Genomic DNA, 20,136 nt, shown 5'->3' on the forward strand with positions numbered 1-20,136 from the left:
AGGGTACTTTTGAGTGCAGTAGAACAAAATGATCTGGGAATACAGGTCCATAATTCATTGAAAATGGCATCACAGGTAGATAGAGTCATAAAAAAAGCTTTTGGCACATTGGCCTTCATAAAGCATGGAGTACAGGAGATGGGATGTTATGCTGAAACTGTATACAACATTGGGAAAGCCTAATTTGGAGTATTGTATGCAGTTTTGTAAGTAAGTTGAAAGACTACAGAGAAAATTTACAAGGATGTTGCTGGGTCTGGAGGATCCGAGTTATGAGGAAAGATTGAATAGGTTAGGACTTTATTCCTTGGAATGTAGAAGATTGAGAGGAGAATTTATAGAGGTATACATAATTATGAGGGGGTATAGATAGGGTAAATGCAAGCAGGCTTTTTCCACTGAGGTTGTGTGGAATTACAATAAGAGGTCATGGTTTAAGGATGAAAGGTGAAAAGTTTAAGGGGAACATGGGGGGAAATTTCTTGACTCAGAGTGTCATAAGAGTGTGGAACGAACCACCAGCATACGTGATGCATGCAAGCTCAGTTCCAATGCTTAAGGGAAGTTTGGATAAGTACGTGGATGGTAGGGGTATGGAGGGTTCTTGCCTAGGGGGTCAGGTCAATGGGAGTAGGCAGTTGAAATGGTTTGGCACAGACTAGATAGGCTGAAAGACCTATTTCTGTGCTGTGCTTTTCTTTTCTTTGACTATGACTCTACAAGGAACTGAGGTCTTAAAACACGAGTAACCAATGAAAGCAGATTCAAAATCTTTAAGGTATAAAGACACATTTATTTACTAGCTTCTTTAATAGTCAAGTTTTATTTCAACAATTTTACATTTGAAGGAAATTTTGCAATTCACCTATACTTGAAATTAAATCAGGGCTACAAGTAAATGATAATCTTGGTATCTTTGATACAATAATCATATTTGGTACTGATTTTCAGTGGCCCAAATGTAATAATTTTATTATTCCTTAAAACTATCCTCCTGAATTGATTTCCAGATATGAATACTGACTTGGTTATGTTCCCATTGAAGAACATAATTAATGCACCATAAACTTTGTTCTCAAGTAGAAATGTATAAACACTATCCACAGCAAACCAAAACAGTTTTAAAATACTTCCACACCCATCTCAGGCTTCAGAATAGAATTTTGCAAGCACCAAGAGGTCTCTTCAAGATTACCAATATTTGAAATACATAACATTTTAGGTGTAAGAATTCATGTAAAAGTTTTAACACTGGAAAAAAAATCCATGTATATAGATTAAGAGGTTTCATTCAGGAACCTTTGCTTATAAAGTTACACATCAGTACTGATGATTCCTTATCATAGTTCAGAATGTACACTTCCAGCCTTAGGCCCCTCCATAGGTTTCATGAAGATTCCTTCCATCACTTTCCAAGAATTATATTGGTTTGAATACTGCATGCCATGAACTTCACGTTGGCCATTTATTGGTCGCCCATACTGTTCCCCTGTAATGGACAGCAGGACTTCTGTAACAGTATGCTTAAACCTTACTGAATTTTTTCTTTCCCAGTATGTTCCACTACACATGACAGTCCAATTATCCAGGTTATCTCCTTCGCCATCTTCGCCAAATGCACTGACCTCCTTTTCAAAACAAAAGGAAACATTCATGAGTTCACCTTTAACCAAGGTCAAAAAACCTCAAATATGTAAAGGCTTAAATTAAGATGTAGTCTGAATACCATTCACTGTTGTCATATACAAGGCAGTTCCATAAAGATCTATTATTATCAAGTAAGTTGAGCAATAAACAAGTTTACACTTGCAGTAATTTTCACAACTAAAGAAAGGCACAAAGTTCTTTTGGGCCAGTGAAACACATCTTAAGTGTAATCATTATTAAAGTGTCAAAAATAAAACAGCCAATATACACTGCAAATTCCCACAGTTATGTGATAATGCATTAAAAATGTACATTAATAACACCAAGTTACTACTTACGACTTAACAACCCATTATTTAACACCGTAAGCTCTGAAGAATTTTTTTAGATGTGTTTTTGTTAGACATTAAAGTTGGCACCATTTTCAGATTTCACTAATTAGCTTTTTGTTTTAAAGCAATATTTCACTAAAACTCTGTCAGCACCCAAATTTACTGCATTGCAGTGCACAATTCCATCAGCTCTATGGAATCATGCAACTCTCAAATTTAATTTGAGGGGTCACAGCCTCAAAGGGTAGATCATTTTAATTTGAAACATGGTGGAGTGTCTTCATCAAGAGCAGTGAATCTTTGGAATTCAGTACCCTGTTGGGCTGTGAAGATGCAGTAATTCAGAATGGATCAACGGGTTTCTGGATATAACAGAATCTATGGGACACAAAGCATGTCAGAATCAGAGTCAGGTTTGTTATCACCGGCATGTGACATGAAATTTGTTAACTTAGCAGCAGTAGTTCAATGCAATACATAATATAGAAGAGAAAAAAAATAAAATTTTAAAAAATAATAAATCAATTACAGTATACATATATTGAATACATTTTAAAATGTGCAAAAAACAGAAATACTGTATATTAAAAATAGTGAGGTAGTGTTCAAGGGTTCAATGTCCATTTAGGAATCGGATGGCAAAGGGGAAGAAGCTGTTCCTGAATCACTGAGTGTATGTCTTCAGGCTTCTGTACCTCCTACCTGATGGTAACAATGAGAAAAGGGCATGCCCTGGGTGCTGGAGATCCTTAATAATGGACACTGACTTTCTGAGACACCACTCTCTGAAGATGTCCTGGGTACATTGTAGGCTAGTACCCAAGATGGAGCTGACTAGATTTACAAACCTCTGCAGCTTCTTTTGGTCCTGTGCAGTAGCCCCGCACTCCCATACCAGACAGTGATGCAGCTTGTCAGAATGCTCTCCATGGCACATCTATAGAAGTTTTTGAGTGTATTTGATGACATACCAAATCTCTTCAAACTCCTAATGAAGTATAGGGGCTGTCTTGTCTCCTTTATAACTACATCGATATGTTGGGACCAGATTAGATCCTCAGAGATCTTGACACCCAGGAACTTGAAACTGCTCACTCTCTCCACTTCTGATCCTTCTATGAAGATTGTTATGTGCTGCTTCGTCTTAACCTTCTTGAAGTCCACAATCAGCTCTTTCGTCTTACTGATGCTGAGTGCCAAGACCGATATAAGGTCAAAGACCTGTCTTGATCTTGTTGAATAGTGAAGCAAATCAAAGTGGCCAAATGGCCTCCTTCTGCACCTGTTCATTATATCTCACTCCTGTATTTCATTTCCAAAACATTCTCACAGCCACCAAGCAGATGATCTGTCAATCAATCAATCATACATGCTTGCATTTGTTATTTTCTTAAATAACAAGCCAAGTTTAAATCAAATTAGTTTACTAGCCAGATTCTTCTGGAAAAAAAAATAGCAACTTTTAGGAACATAGAATAATACAGCACAAGAATAGGCCCTTCAACCCATGTCTACACTGACTATGATACCAACTTAAACTTAACATCATCTGCCTGCCCCTCACACTCCATCTCCTGGGGAGTTTTCCACCTTTATGTTTTTCAAAGAACCAATTCCTTCTCCATCTTGATATCAAGATGCCTTAGAATACCTCTCCCTGATCTCACTATCCTCCATATCCTAACATATCTGGTTTCTGCATTTTTGTGCAGATGAAGTTACTACAAATGAATAACATCTCAGAAAGGGAAGATGGGCACCTGTAACTCAGTAAGAAAGACAAAGCTCACTAGACTGAGAAATTACAAAATTTGTGAAATTAGGCAAAAAGGTCAAGAGCCTCAGGACCCACACCTCCAGGTTCAAGAATAGTTACTACCCCTCAAACACCAGTCTCTTGAATAGAAGAGTATAACTACAATCACTTGCCCAATCATTGAAATGTTCCTGCAACCAATTATCTCACTTTAAGGACTCTTTATCTCATTATCTCATGTCCTCCTTATTTATTGCTATATTTCACAATTGCATTTGCACAGTTTGTTGTCTTCTGCACTTTGGTTGATCTTTCATTAATCCTGTTATAGTCACTATTCTATACATTTTCTGAGGATACCCACAAGAAAATTAATCTTAGGGTTGTATATGGTGACATATACGTACTTTGATAATAACATTTCCTTTGAACTTTACCTAATGATTAGCTCTTGGTTTCTTGACTAGTATTCTACATCATTTGCACATCCTTTATCAATGTAGGTTGAGATTAACGTTCAATGCAAGTTAGTTGCATATTTGTCAGCTCTTTGTGTAACTCAATTTCCCTTACATTTATGTTCAGAAAATTTAAACAGCTGTTTCTCCAGCAGTTGCTGGAGATGCCATATTAATTAACAGTGTCACTAAACAATACAAAGGCCCGCATAAGCAACATTATTCACAGGAAAAATTCTCAGGCCTGCATCGAGTGCTGAATCTCAGCTAGATATTGAGAGGGCAGGAAGTCAGAAGATATTTATGATTAACACTGAACAAGTTCAGAATGGTATGTGCATCTTGGCAAGAGATAAAAGTATAACATTAGTTCTGAGATAAACAATCCTACAGTTGCGCAACATGGACTAAACAACCCCTTTGATAAAACAGCAGAGCTGTCAACCTCTGAAAATTTAGAGCTGCTCTCTCAATAGGTGTTGGTTCGATGAACACAGATTCCTGATGGGGAATTGTGCACTGATTATGAGAAACCGTGATCACACATCCACACTCGGCAGATCAACACATCAAGTGAGCAAAGTCCACGCTACTGTGCAACAAGGGGTATTAAAGGGGAATTAAGATGTGTATCAGTAAAGATATCCAAAATGATTTGCTCCGCAAAACGTACAATGGTATTAAAATATTTTGCTGCTTTTAATAGTTTAAAAGTAACTGCTTTATGAGTTTGATCTTAAAAGTCAAATCAACTTGTGATGTATTTTCAAAATGTATTCAAGTAGAGATGAACCATAAAATTAGAATTTCCCTCTATTCCCAAAGAACAAATCCTATGCCAAACGAAGAAAGATCACTCCAATTGTAGGACTTAGGGTAAACAAAAAAAACAGTAGTCAGTAAATTCTTTAAACAAGTTACAAGAAAGCAGTTAAATTACTTATTATCTTTAACAGCTGTCAGTCACTTTACTTTCCCCAGACCTCTATTGAACTGATGCTACTGACAACATAAAGAGCTAAAATTTCTCAATATGTTTTCTGTCAGTCAAGTCACAGATAAAGAGCATCTAAATAGTTCACAACTTACTGCCTTAGTTTGCAAGCTTACAAATACTAATCCTTGTCTTTTGCCAATTGACCCTCGGTAGCAGGGAGCATATATGATTGAATACTAAACCAGTTTGAAGAAGAGAAATTGGCAAGGGTATAATCATGAGGCTCTGCATTGGTTGGGATGGACCATGGATGTTGCATCGCATAGACAGCTGGGATACGCAAGCAAGGGCAGTACGATATGGAGAGCAAACTATTGTCCATATAGCAGGCTCCCCCCCTCTACACAGTTGATTAATTCAAAGGAATGGCGGAGACCAATACAGCTTGGCAACAGCGGCATCGCAGGAATTGCCTATCAATGTTGAACTTAACGTAGGACTGTCTCAAGGACTCCAGCTGTAGAATTTAGAAAAATCTAGAATACTCCCAAAGCCCTCCTTGTGAGTGAATATAGCTGCAAGGCAGCAGACAGTTGAGGTCAGTTATTCTTCTCCTAGATGAGCTGCCAATTACAGCTGATGAGCTCCATCTGCCCAAAGCAACTTGTTTTAAGGTGCCCGCAAACTCCCCTCCCCTTTGCCCCTTCTCCTGTCAGTAGACTTGGTTCTGCCTGGCTTAGTAGCTATTGCATACATGAAGGCCAGGAGCTGGACTTGAGATGCACACCATTGGGAGCATTTGATAGGTAGTGGGAATTCATCCCTATTACCACTCCCAGCTATAGCAACCTTAGGGAACCAATAGTAGAATACTAAACTTGAAAATCAATTATGAGGGCATGAAAGCAGTCTGCTAAAGCAAGCTAGCAAGATTAAGAGATCAGGTCATCAAGAACAGCGGCAGATAAAATTTAAGATCTTTCAAACTATAAAATAAATACAGGCCAGCATGAAAGAAAAATTTCAAGGGGTAGTAGATCTATGAACTGAGTTGAAGATTGCACCAGACATAAAAAGTAAGTGTACAATGGGTGACAGAATTATTAAAAAGCAAAGCCAAAACTGTAAATAAAAGTTAGTATACAAGATAAAATTTACCCTGAATGTAAAACAATTTCTATAGATAATCAAAACAATAACGAGTTAGCAAAGTAAACACAAGGAAAACAAGGAAATGGCAAATGAATTTTGTGCACCAGACATCACTAAGAGATGTTGGAGTGAATATAATTAGGCACTTAGCAAGGTCCAATAAACATGTTTGTTTTAAGCAGTGTGGCCAGTATTGGAAGCAGGCCAGCATTGGATTACAGAGTTCAGGCTTTGGGTCAAATGGTAGGAAGGGTGACAAGGTCCAGTAAAGTGAGTTCAGGGCCTTAGGTGCTATGTTAAAGGACAGGACCTTCAGGGTTGTGATCTCATAATTACTACCTGTGCCACGTGCTAGTGAGGGCAAAAATAGGAAGATGTGGCTAAGGAGATGGTGCAGGAGGGAGTACTCCACACTTTTGGACCATTGTGCTTTCTTCCAGGGAAAATGAGACCGATACAGGTGGTTCAGTTTGCACCTGAACTGGAAGGGAACTAGCAGGAGGTTTGCTAGTGTTGCACAGAGGAGGGTTAAACTAGAGCTGCAGGGAGATGGGAACCCGAGGCCCGGAGCAGTTGTGGGGCAGGGAGGGGGAGACGTTGTTAAGTCTATACAGAAAATCAGAATCGGAAGTTTCAGCACAGTGGGGTTCAAGTTCTGAATTATATATATTTCAATCCATGGAATATTGTAGGAAAGGTAGACGAGCTTAGGGCATGGATCAGCACGTGGATTTTGAATTGGTCCAGTTTAGAATATAAATTTTGATGGTATCAGAAATTATCTGGTGTAAAGGGGGGTTTCTTCTTTTTTCTTTGTTATTGTGTATGTAATCAAAAGGGCTTTGTTTTGTTAACTAGCAGGAATGCTTCTTTGTTGGGAGAGAGTGCTGGAGGCTTGTTTGGGTTAAAATTTACTGATAACGAGAATTGTATTCCTTTGTAAACCAAATGGGGATTAATGTTCTTTCTTCTGAGTCTGTAAGCTTTTGTTGATGGGCTTTTGGGCAGATCAGCGCGAGGGGGTGAGAGAGAGAGGACGCAATGCTGTAAGCTGGACGAGGAACGGACCCCAAGCTGGGGTCCGAAGCCAGGAGGTACTCCGAGGAGGGGGGATGAAGCTGATGTGCTTGGATGACCACTCGGAGGGTCCTGAGCTGCGAGTCGAGGAGTTCGGAGGGGATCGAATGGTGGCCAGAAGACTTCAGTAATTGAGCTCCAACGGTTGTGCATGAAGTGGTTTGGACTTTGATAAGTTTGGCGCCTTTTCTTTATCTTTTCTCTTCATATATACCGTATCGTTATTAATCACTTAGTTACAGTAACCTTTATAAATAGTACTCATTTAATCGCTTATGGTGTACTGTCTGTTTTTGGGCGAGGCAGGGACATCACACAGCATCCACACCAGCTGATTACCCAGTTTGGCGGGGCCAAAGGCTGCTCCCCCTAGACGAGAACGAGCTGAGCGAGCCTGAGGTGACCCAGGCGGGTTACATTGGCAAAGGTGGATTGAGACAGGTTGCTTTCAGACAAAGGTGTGCTTGGTAAGTGGGAGGCCTTCAAAAATGAAATTTTGAGATTACAGAGTTTGTACGTTCCTGGCAGAATGAAATGCAAGGATAACAGGTTTAGGGAATCCTGGTTTTTGAGAGATAATGAGGCCCTGGTTAAGGAGAAGTAGGTACATAATAAGTATAGGCAGAAAGGAACATATGAAGTACTTGAGTATAAGAAATTAAGAGAATACTTAAGGAGGAAATCAGGAGGGTTAAAAGAACTTATGAGGTTGCTCTAGCAGATAAGGTGAAGGAGAATCCTAAGGGATTCTACAGACTTGTTAAGAGCAAAAGGATAACAAGGGACAAAATTGATCCTCTTTAAGATCAAAGTGGTCATCTATACATGGTGCCAAAAGAATAGATTTTTCTGCATCTATATATACTTGGAAGAGGGATACAGAGTCTACAGAAGTGAGGCAAAACAGCAGTAAAGTTGTGGACCGTATACAGAATTCAGGAGGAAGTGTTTGCTGTCTTGAGGCAAATTAGGGTGGATAAATCCCCAGGGTCTGACAAGGTGTTTGCCTGGACCCTGTGGGAGGATAATGCAGAAAGCACAGGGGCCCTAGCAAAGATATTTAAAATATCCTTAGTCATGGGTAAGGTGCCGGTTGATTGGAGGACAGCTAATGTTGCTCCATTGTTTAAAAGAATAAGCCAGGAAATTATAGGCCAGTGAGTCTCACATCAGTAGTAGGCAAGTTATTAGAAGGTAGTGTAAGGGACTGCATATATAAGTATTTGGATAGACTGGAACTGATTTGGGATAGTTTACATGACTTTGTGCATGGTAGGTTGTGTCCAAGAAAGTTGAGGCGAGGCAGTGGATGTTGTCTACATGGACATTAGCAAGGTCTTTGACAAAGTCCTGCATGGAAGGCTGGTCTAGAAGGTTCAGTCCCTTAGCATTTGGGTGAGGTAGTAAACTGGATTAGAAATTAGTTTCACTGGAGAAGCCATAGGGTGGTAATAGATGATTGTCTCTCTGACTGAAGGCCTGTGACAAGTTGAATGTCACAGGGATTAGTGCTGGGTCCGTTATTGTTTGGCATCTACGGTATATCAATGATCTGGATGATAATGCTGTAAATTTGATCAGCAAATTTGCAGATGGCACCAAAATCGGAGACATAGTGGATGCTAGCAGATCCTGTAAATTTCTGCAGATTTGGATCTCAATAATGTATTTCCCATTAATGTATTTTGATTTGTTAGTTGTGAGATCAATAGTATCCAGGATATTATAGAACTTCCTGATCCACTTCAACAATGTTATATCTTAACCAAGAGATAAAAATTCACTTCTCTCAAGCCCTCAACTGAGGCTAAACACAAAATACTCAGAAAGAAAAAGTTACAAATTTTATCTTAATTAATTTGTGTTCATGTGGATTGCTTTGCAGAATAGGTACAAATTAATCCCAATTAATTCACAAGAAATTTACAAGAAAGCAACATAAAAGTGATAATACAAGAGTTTTTACAATAAAACAGCCACATTAAGGAATAACCAGGCATCACTTATCTACTAACGTGGGTTCTGATTACTTTCACTGATGGGTAATCAAGTACATTTTATAATATATGTGAAGTATTCCACTGGAATAAAAGATACAACTGTCTGAATTCAATATATAATGCTGTGCAAAACTATGCTTTTTGCAACATACAGTACTCACAGATTAATAGCTTAATATGGTCCTGATGAGTTTCTTATATAGTAAGTAACGGTGTAGCAATATATCAGAAAGTACAATGTCCACACAAGTTGAGGGAAAAAAGACTTAAACACAAGGCGTGAATGTTAACCTTACTGAACCCATCATTTCAGATGCAGTAAACTAAAGCAAATTCAAGCACTTGCCAAAAGAACAAAGCTTTAAAACATATACTCTAAATTCAAAATTCCAATGAATTCCAAAACTTGTCTACAAACTGCAAATCCAACTGAACATCAGCATCCAGCTTGCATAATGTGATACCAAATCTAGTCCCTCAGGAACGAGATTTAAGTTCACAGAAGGTGCAATGAACTGAAGCTTCTAGGACTTTGTTGTTTCAACTAACAATAGGAAACTACAGAAACAGACACAAATGCTACAGGAAGTCAGCAGGTCAGGCAGCATCTACGGAAGGAAATGAACAGTCAATATTTCAGGCCAAAATCCTTCAGCAGGACTTGAAAGAAAGGGCAGAAAGCATACAATTGAGCTAGTCTTCCACTGAATGAACACTGGAGGGCAGCACTGACAAAAGGGGAGTTCTCCCAACCCAGCAGCGCTGCATGATGGCAGGCTATTCTCTGCACTAGGTGTCTGAGCTGATTTGTTCATTTCCAGTCAATCAAAAGTACACGGCAGTTGAATTCCTCTGACCATAACTATTAGGAACTATTAGAGTTTCATAGTACATTAGAGGTATTGGTAGTGTTGTAATTTGTTCTATATTTCATTTAAATACATAACTTGTTATTCAATTAAACTGTAGTTTGTCTTTTTTATACCTTCTAACTATTTCCATGAAACTTCAGCTAATTGGTCAACTGCATAACTTGGCCAAAACGTACTGCTCCTGATGAGTCCCAATAAACCAAAATCCACTATACATTATCACAGATTCAAATTCAAATCATCAAGCATGAAAAATTCTCTAGTAAATTCAGATGATAAACTATTAACCTGAATTACCAAAGAAAAAGGTGGATGGAAGTTCAAAGACAAGTCAGTAGATGAAAAAATAATGTTATTATAAAACAATTATCTGGCACCCTTGGGACTATGGTTCAAGTTCAAGTTTATTATCACCTGGGGGGGGGTGCATGTGCATGCCCTCACTCCTAGTGGAGTCGTCGGGGTGCCATCATGACAAGCTTTTTGTATCTATCTTTTAGGTGATTGCTCATCAAACGGCGTGCCTTGGGCATCTGAAACCTGGCGGAGCCCATCCCTCTCCAGGGACTATAGATGTAGAAGCAAACAAAACAATGTTCCTCTAGACCAGGGGTCGGCAACCTTTACCACTGAAAGGGCCATTTGGACCCGTTTCCCACTGAAAAGAAAACACCGGGAGCCACAAAACCCGTTTGACATTTAAAATGAAAAATGAAATAACACTGCATACAATGTTTTTTTTGCCTTTATGCTATGTATAAACAAACTATAATGTGTTGCATTTATGAAATCGATGAACTCCTGCAGAGAAAACGAAACTGCATTTCTGCATGCAACAAAAACATTTTGAACTCCGAAAAAAAGACGTTGGGTTGAAGGTTACTTTTAAGTAAAATACTGAATGTCTATTTGAGTCCTTCTTGTATTTATGAAAAACGCCCGCAGCAAACCAAAAATAGCGTCAACCAGCTGTCAACCTGAAAAATAAAAGGATTATTTCACTGAACAATGAAAAAATATGAATATACGTATAATAGGCAATTAAAATATTTATCATATTTGGTTAATGGCTGTGCGTCCTTTCCCCTCAGCTGTGTTCAGCGTGTTCAGGTGTGCTGTCATGTCTACCATGAAGTGTAGCTTTTTCAGCCACTGGCTGTTCCAGCTCAGGAAAGGTGAGCCCTCAGCTGCCCAAGAAAGTTTTCACTTCTTCCAGACACGCGACAAAGCATTTCAGCGCCTCCCCTCTGGACAGCCACCGGACTTTGCTGTGCAGCAGGAGATCAGAATATGCGCTTTACAGCTCATCCAGTAACAAACGGAATTGATGGTGATTTAAACTTTTTGCCATTATTTTATTGACAATCTGAATGACAACATCCATTACTGCTGTGCATTCCGGAGGAGATGTTTGAGTGCACAGTGCCTCTTGGTGCAAGATGCAGTGAAAAGTCAGCAGCTTTCTGTCCAGCGACTTCTGCAGTAAAACCACAAATCCCTTGTGCACTCCTGTCATACTTGGTGCCCCATCAGTAGCTACTGACACCAGGTGGGTGGTCTTTATTCTTTTGGCTCTTAAACAATTCAAGACAGCCTCACAGATGTCCTCCCCCCCCGTGTTTGGCCTTTTAGAGGTATCAACTCAATCATTTCTTCCTGTGGCCCGGCAGAGTTTACATACCGGCAGAACAGCGCTATTTGTTCAATATCACCTTTGTCTTTAGACTCGTCACAGGCAATCGAGTAGGCCACAGCTGATTTGATGTCTTTAATTTGCTGTCTTGTGATGTCTTCTGCCATTTTTATGGTTCTGTCTTAGACGGTCTTTGCAAAGAGGGGCATATCCCTGATTTTCTGCACAATTTCACTCGTTTTTAAAGTCTGTGAATAGATGTTCTGAAATCTTAATGAAAGATTCTTTTATATATTCACCATCTGTAAACTGCTTCCCGTGGCTGACTATTTCCTGAGCGGCAACAAAACTAGCATACGTAGTTGATTTTCCAGACTTCATCCACTTCTTGAAATGATTTTTGCTCAAATCAACCTTCCGCATCAGTTCCAAAACTGCTTTTTTTCTCTCATCTCCGTCCAGATATTTTTGAGCAAAGGCTGCGTGTTTATTCTGGAAATGTCTTGCGACTTTTGACTTTTTGTTGTTTGCTAGTTTCTCGTTGCATATTAAGCATACCGGTAAACCAGTCTCGTCAGCAGTGAAAGCAAATGAATCTGCCCACGTATCATTAAACGTTCTGTTTTCTTCAGTCACTTTTCTTTTTTTAGAATTCTCCATAGTTAGCCTACCTTGGATCGAAAAATTAAAGAAATCGCGCACTGGTGGGTGTCAGGCATTGGCAGTGGTGACGTATATTAATAGCGACAAAAAACACGTTTTATTTATGTAACATTTACCCAAAAGGCTGGTATACGTCTAGGGGAAAAGGAGATCCAGCCACACACCAACTCCACCTCCCGTACACGCAGGTGCTGTGAGAATCGAGTTTATGCCTCGAGCCGCCCACAGTATCAACTTCACACCAAATACCGTTATGAAATACACTCTAAAGAGTTTACTAACATTAACTAAAGAAGGATTAGGCAATACAATATATATATATACAAGGAACAAAACAACAAAAGGCGCCAACTTATCAAATTTCAGTCAGTGTAGTGCACATCATAGGAGCTCAATCAACGAACCAACGACACATCCGACTGCCACGCCGTCACACCTGGGACCACCCCGGTGGTCTTACGAGCAGTCCAGTGCATGTCCACCTTCCTCGGCATCTTCCTCCCGACTCCCCTCACACCAACAACCCACGAAAACCCCTCCGCCGAGATCCCAGCCTCTCAAGACACAATAACATTCCCCATTGATTAACAAATGAATACAATTACCATATCAGCCATTCTAAAGCGAAACAACGGTGAGAGAAACACTTATCAGACAAAGAAGCATTCCTAATCGTAACAAACCAAAGAAGCCATTTTGAGTAACATACACAGGACATTGCACATTTAGATTGACAAGATCACCATAATCTTGAAACTTAGAATTACATTTCAAAAACTAACAAACTAACATAAAATACATTTTAATTAAATACTCATCATTTATTTTCCAAAGCCACAGGGAGCCGCAGCACAGAGATGAAAGAGCCACGGGTTGCCGACCCCTGCTCTAGACCATGGTGCACTAACAAAAACATACATCAATCACAGAACAAAATATTACCACAAATAAGTTAATAAAATATAATTTGAAGTACATGTAGTCCACAGCACATATGAACAGTAAATAGCTCACTGTCCTAGTTTCAAGATCTTGGTGGTGGCAGGGTATTCATTAGTCTCACAGCCTGGGGCAAGATGTTACCCAGACTGGCATTCTAGTCCTGATGCTCTTATGCCTCCTTCCTGATGGTAGTGGGTCAAAGAAACTGTGGGATGAGTAGTCCCAACAATGCTTCTGGCCATTCATATATAATGCTCCCAGTAAATGTCACAATTAAGGGGAGACCCTGGTGATCCTCTCAGCAGTTTTTAGTATCCACTATAGGGTTTTGTGGTCCAATGCCTTGCAGCTCCCATATCACAAAATGATTCAGCCAGACAGGACATTCTAGATGGTCCTCCAGTATGAATGGGTGGGAGGAGGGCCACACACACCTCACACTCCACAGAAAGTGTAGATGCTGCTGTGCCTTCTTGACTATTGAGGTGGTGTTGTGGGCCCAGGTTAGATCATCCATTATGTGCACACCAAGAAACTTTGAGCTCTTCTCTCTCTCTGACTCGGCAGGGCCAGTGATATGCAATAGAGAGCGGTCGACCTCACCTTCCTGAAGTTCAAGATCATCTAATTTGTCTTGTCCATTCACTTGAGACTAAGTTTGTTTTCCTCACACCGCTTAACAAGTCCATCTACCTCTCTCTATGCCAGCTCATCCTTCTTGTTTAAGATGGATTTGTGAAGCACAGCGATGACTTGCTAGCGGCAAACACAACTATTACTTACAGTGTTAATAACACTTTTTCTTGGAAACAATCACCGCTTGTAACTTCCCTTTCAGAGCTGAGGTTTTGAACAACCTGTACAACCTGGCATTTTTGCAGTGTGAGTTGAAGTCTCGAAGGTACAGGATGGTTGCAACATGGTGGGTATGGGCCGAATTAAGGTGACAGTGCCCAAGCCCAAGACTGGGAAATGAGCCAATGTTTGGCTATTCATGAAGCAGACTCCAAGGCAATTTGATGTAACAGAATTGCGGCAAAGCAGAGTCGAGATCAGAGCAAGGCCTGAGAGTGAAGAACAACCCACTGTTTGGCTGATTTAAGTGTCAAGCCAGATTGGAAAGGTCAGGTATGGGCCGAATTGAGGAGGTGGGACCAGGCCCGTGCATATCGAAGCGGCAGGGCCCAGGTCTGAAAGCGAGGAATGACCTGAGGTTTAGCCAATTTAAGCGCTGTGCCAGACTGAAAAAGTCAGGATGTTGGGACCAAAAGAGAGGTATGGGCCAGTGTTCAGCTTGCTGTTTTGCGAGGTTTACTTATCTCTGCGTTGAACTGAGACTGTGGCCTGTAACTAGTGGGTTGAACTCAGGTCGTGGCCTGGATCGGCTGTAGTGGTGACTGGCTCCGTGGCTGTGGACTTACTTTCATGAACTTTAGTTCTGATTGTTATTTGCTTACTTTTATTGCTTGCATGATTCGTTTCTTTCCTTGCAGATTGGGTGTTTCACAGTCTTTTTTTAAATGGGTTCTATTAGGTTTCTTTGTTTTGTGACTGCCTGTAAGGAGACAAACCTCAAGGCTGTATATTATTTACATGGTTTCATAATAAATGTGCTTTGAACATTATTGTTGACGAACCACTGTTGAACAATGACGTATGGTTTGAGCTGGATCTGGCCATGCAGGGTTGAGTCAGCAGTGTAAACAACAGTGAGCTTGAGAAGCTTGAGATGTTGCTGCCAACTCAGACTGACTGGGGTCTTTCCATCAAGAAAGCCAAAATCCAGTCAGAGAGGGTGTTGATGCCCAAAGAGGACAGTTTACCCACAGCCTCTGAGAGATGACCATTTTAAACGCCAAGATGAAGTCGATTAACAACAACCTGGCATATAATGCATTGTTCTTTATGTGGGACAGAATGGAGTGGAGGGCCAAGGCTATGACATCATCAGTACACCCAGTAAGAGCGGTAAGTGGACTGGAAAAGGTCCAGTGATGCAGAAAGTGGGATTTTATATGATCCGTTGCCAGCCATGGTTGTATTACATGAGCATTGACTGACCCAGTGCTGAAGAAGGGTCTCGTCCCGAAACGTCAACAGTTTATGCATTTCCACTGATGCTGCCTGACCTGCTGAGTTCCTCCAGAATTTTGTGTGTTGCTATGATTTTATTACATTTGGTTTTCCAGACTATTCTGTTACTCTTGTTAACCTTCCACACATCAAATCAAAATGAAATGCATGCTACACAATAGAAGAATAAATTTTGCAGTGAGCCCAATGAACTCCAACTTGTCAAAACATGCTGAAACAGTGAGTATTCCAGACCCTAGCCTGGCCCTCATTTCAACTCCTGTGATTCCCAACTCTGGCAACATTCCTATTGCACACACTTTGAATAACAAGGACTTGGTGTACCAGCTGCTGGGATTTCCAAACACACTGATATGGGGTTAGAGTTTTAGAAGAAAAACTTCACAATTTCTACTGTGTGTGTTACTCTCAAATCACCACTTGGTGGCAGAAACTGAATGCCAGTAAATATGCAAAGACCTGATACAGCTTGACAGGGACTGTAAAAGAAACTAAATGATTCCTTGATGTAGGTATTTATTGTGCCATGTCTAACTGAATACCTTAACTGTGTATCTGAAATGCCAGTAAATTCATGCTTCTGTTCTGCGTAACATATCAATTTTCCTTCCAGTCCATTTGGATCTAATACAAAGGAAATTGCTCAGTATATAGACCACCTATCAATTTATATTAAGGGTGTATACTGTACACGCAGTGCCTACAATTTACATCATTTTGTGCCATAACAAAATGAAAACGTGCTTTCTCTGGAAAGTTTAATACAATGAAGACAATTGAAAATTGTTAAAAACTATTTACACTAGATGATCAAATTAAACCAGAGATTTAAAGAAATAACAGAGTGGCTTCATTAATTCTAGAATTCAAAATGGTCTATTATATTTAGGCAAACTTCAAGTGTCAATTGAAAATTGATGATAAAGAGATCCAAGTTAGATCTACATTCTGCACATTCCTATACCCACTCCAGTCCTCTTGGCACCACACATCAATGCTCCCCCCCAGGAACTATGGGTATGATTTTAAGAATATGCAGCAGCAGAGATACATTACTTTAAAACAGCAACGTTAATATGAACCTCAATGTTAACATTCACTGAGACATAAAAGTTGACAGAATGCTGACTTTAGAGTTAATTCTGGATTGATTGATTTAACACTTCCAAACTAATTCTGCAAACAGCTGGTGCTAACTTACAATTTTTCAGCTTGGCAATTAACAAGCAGATGCCAACATTATCAAATACCAGTTCAGTCAACACACCTGATTTCCCGACAATGGTGAAGTAAAGTAATGGCTGTGCAAGTTACGGCCTGTGTTGACATGGGTCAGTCGAATAGTCTCACCACATTTTATTGGATTTCCACGTTGGCAAACAATGTCACTTTTTCCACGTATCCTCCAATAACTATTGCTGTCGTCTGCATCAGTTACTCCAGTGACAGATTGTTGCCCACTTCCTGAAACAAAAGCAAAATGCATCTAGGAGCTGCTTTCAATATTAGCTTAAGTGAGGAAACAAACTTTTTAGTTATTTGAAAACTGTGGAAAAAAAGAGAAGATTCCAATAAAATCCTATAGATTAGAACTTTATTAATGCTGGTATGTTTATCACCATCAATTGAAATTTTCCCTTGCTCTTAAACTCATCATGAACTAAATATTGCTCACAGCTTCAGTGGATCAATATGGGAATTGTCCGTTTTCCAGAACATTTTATCTACTCTTGATAAAAGTAACAATTTGTTATATATAAAAAATAATCAATTCCAGTGCAAGAAACCAGTTGCCTAATCAAAGCAAATTAAAAATTATTAATGCTTTTGTTACCCTGTCTGTATTTTTAATGATTTTTATAATCATTTTCTACACTGCAAATAAAAAAACCCAAACCAAAATAAAAAATTTATAGTGTAAAAATAAACATACAATAATATAATATAAAAAAGATAATTGAGAAAGCACCCAAATTGAAGTCATGTAAAGTTAGTATCCTCCCCAAGCCCCATAACAAAAAAAAACTCCACAACACTATAATATAGAGAATATAAATCAGGACATTCAAACCCCCAAAACTGTAAATACACTTGAAAACAGAAGATAATAATGCCTACTACCAAAAAAAAGAGCTGAAAGGGACTGAAAATAAAACCTTAATTAAGAGGAAGGTTATGAAAGTACTCAATAAAAGGTCCCCAGGCCTTATGAAACTTTATATCCAAATTAAGAATTGAATAATGAATTTTTTCAAGGTCTAAACAGGACATAATATCATTAAGCCATTGAGCAAGCGTGGGCGGGGCAACATCTCTCCATCTAAGGAGGATTAGACGTCTAGCCAGGAGAGAAGCAAAAGATAATATTCGACACTTAGTCGAACTCAGACGTATATCTGTCTCACCCAAAAAACCAAACGGAGCAATTAAAGGGTTAGGTTCTAAGTGGTGATTCAGAATACAGGATAAAGTTATAAAAACATCTTTCCAAAACTTCTTTACACTAGGACAAGACCAGTACAAGAGAAGCCTCGCCCCTTTTGCATTTATCACAAAGAGGACTAATATTAGGGTAAAATCCAGATAATTTAGATTTAGACATATGGGCTCTATGAACAATCTTAAACTGTAAAAGGCAATGGTGAGCACAAAGAGAGGTTGAATTAACCGATTTGAGAATCGAGTCCCAAATCTCATCAGATAAAGAGATATTTAAATCATGCTCCCAAGCCATTCTGATTTTATCCACAGGGGCACGCTGTAAAAATGCTAATTTATCATGAATAAATTATATTAAACCTTTATCCAGTGGATTAATAGAAAGTAAGAAATCTGCGTCAAATGAATGCTGTAAGTACGGCGTAGCTGAGTAACCTACACCATAGCCTGACGCGCACCTCTCCAAAAATGTAACTGCGCGTTGCAGACCACAACAACTGTGATTGGTCTACTTGGTAGCAGCACATTTCCTCCTGTATATAGGCATACTGTGCGTACACTGATGTGAAATAAATGGTTGGAGGCGATGAACAAAATCGTCAAATCTACCTGCCCACATCCAAAAATATTTGAAATGCATTTCCTCATCCATGTCTCTCAGTGGCCGGACAAGCACAGAAAATTCACCCTCCTTCTGCCTCAATCTGTTCAACGGTCGTACACACCATCTCCTCCGATGTCTTCTCTCTTTCTGTTACAGTAATTTCAATAAAAGTAACACCTGTTCAACATTTATTAGCTCCAACTCCAACATGATGCGCTCAGTCGCCATTAGAAACCCCACCGCCAACTAGCGTTTTGGTGGTGAATTGCAGAGCGACGCAGACACACCAACGCAGAGGTATAAATGCTCACAACGGTGCAGGCCACTTACAAAGGCTACGGCGTAGGCTACTACGCAGAAGTATAAATCAGCCTTAATGCTGTAAGACACACAAAACAGGTGAGACTATTACATGCCCTACAGCCTCGCCATTAATATGGCTACTCTACTAACTGCCCCATTCTGACTCGTTCTATCTAAGATTCCCCACTTTTTCCCCCTCCAAACTATTACCAAGAGAAATTAGCTTGTCTTTTCCTTCCTTGCTCCACAATGAAGTCCCAGACCTGAAAGCCTAACTGCTTCTGCTTCCACAGATGCTGCCTGCCCTACTGATAATTCCAGTTTTAATTCAGGATTTCAAGCACTTGCAGATTTTTTTTTAAATCTTCTCCAATTCAAAACGGTTTTCTTTTTCAATAATGGTATATAGATTATTTCCAGTATTCTTTGTTTTATTACAGATCTCCAGATTTATTTTCATGTACATATGATCTTAAGGCCAAGGCTGAGCAATGCTGGGGAGTGATGCCTCCCTGTCCCTTTAACGACACCAGCAGCAATTACTGTATCATGTCCCATGCCACCACATCATCATCTCATGCCCCCTCACATCCCATCCACAGCCCCGGCCAACACCACCTCCTCTCCTCCTACCCAGACCCTCCATTCTCTCCCCGTCCTCGGCCTCCTCCGCCCCGTCCCGCCACTCACCCGAGCCGTACTTCACCTCATGCGAGTGCAGCCGGACATTGTGCTGCGTGTTTAACAACTTGATAACCGACCCGCAAGTGACATAACTCAGGTCGGACTCGCCCGAAAGAGCGGGCACAGAAAGAAGGGAAAGTACAAGGACGCGGGCCAGCAGCAGAAACCGCTCTAACTGCCTGTTCATCTTCCCCCCACCCCCCCAACAGCCGACCGGTCAACGTCAGCCTAACGGAGCGGGCGGCACCGTGGGAAGCGAGCCGTAGCGCCACTGGGAGGACCAGAGGCCATCCGGTGAAGTGACTGCTCCGTGGGAAGCGAGCCGTAGCGCCACTGGGAGGACCAGAGGCTACCCGGTGAAGTGACGGCGCCGCCGGGAGTTCGGGAGGACCTGCTGACCCGGTCAATCTGCTGCGCGCTGGGAGGACGGCAGCTGTCTGCTGGTACAGAGTGCCACAACGTCTTTGTGGGGTTTCAGCAGGAGCTGCTAACAGAGGAACTTCTGTAGGAAGGGAGGTGTAAAGAGTCTCCTGAACACAGGAC

At 40.4% G+C, this 20,136-nt stretch overlaps 1 protein-coding gene across 1 annotated transcript; it reads right to left on the minus strand.

Annotated features, from left to right (window-relative positions):
- Positions 1–784: 784 nt before the first annotated feature.
- Positions 785–19,832, minus strand: LOC132395999 (stromal cell-derived factor 2-like). The gene is made up of 3 exons (XM_059973274.1): positions 19,600–19,832; positions 16,831–17,027; positions 785–1,628 (listed from the first exon to the last, which is right to left on the minus strand). Exons 1-3 carry the CDS (start codon positions 19,778–19,780, stop codon positions 1,341–1,343), a joined length of 666 nt encoding a protein of 221 aa, XP_059829257.1. The 5' UTR covers positions 19,781–19,832; the 3' UTR covers positions 785–1,340.
- Between the last annotated feature and the right edge of the window lie 304 nt (positions 19,833–20,136).

The sequence above is a fragment of the Hypanus sabinus genome, chromosome 6, assembly GCF_030144855.1.
Source record: "Hypanus sabinus isolate sHypSab1 chromosome 6, sHypSab1.hap1, whole genome shotgun sequence".
Classification (NCBI taxonomy): Eukaryota; Metazoa; Chordata; class Chondrichthyes; order Myliobatiformes; family Dasyatidae; genus Hypanus; species Hypanus sabinus.

Excerpts from the sequence above, each read along its gene's own strand:
- LOC132395999 (XM_059973274.1), bottom strand. The coding sequence starts at position 19,780 with ATGAACAGGCAGTTAGAGCGGTTTCTGCTGCTGGCCCGCGTCCTTGTA. Across the intron at positions 17,028-19,599 it reads TGAGGTGAAGTACGGCTCGG|GAAGTGGGCAACAATCTGTC; the intron begins GTGAGTGGCGGG and ends CTTTTGTTTCAG. Across the intron at positions 1,629-16,830 it reads CACCATTGTCGGGAAATCAG|GAGGTCAGTGCATTTGGCGA; the intron begins GTGTGTTGACTG and ends TGTTTTGAAAAG.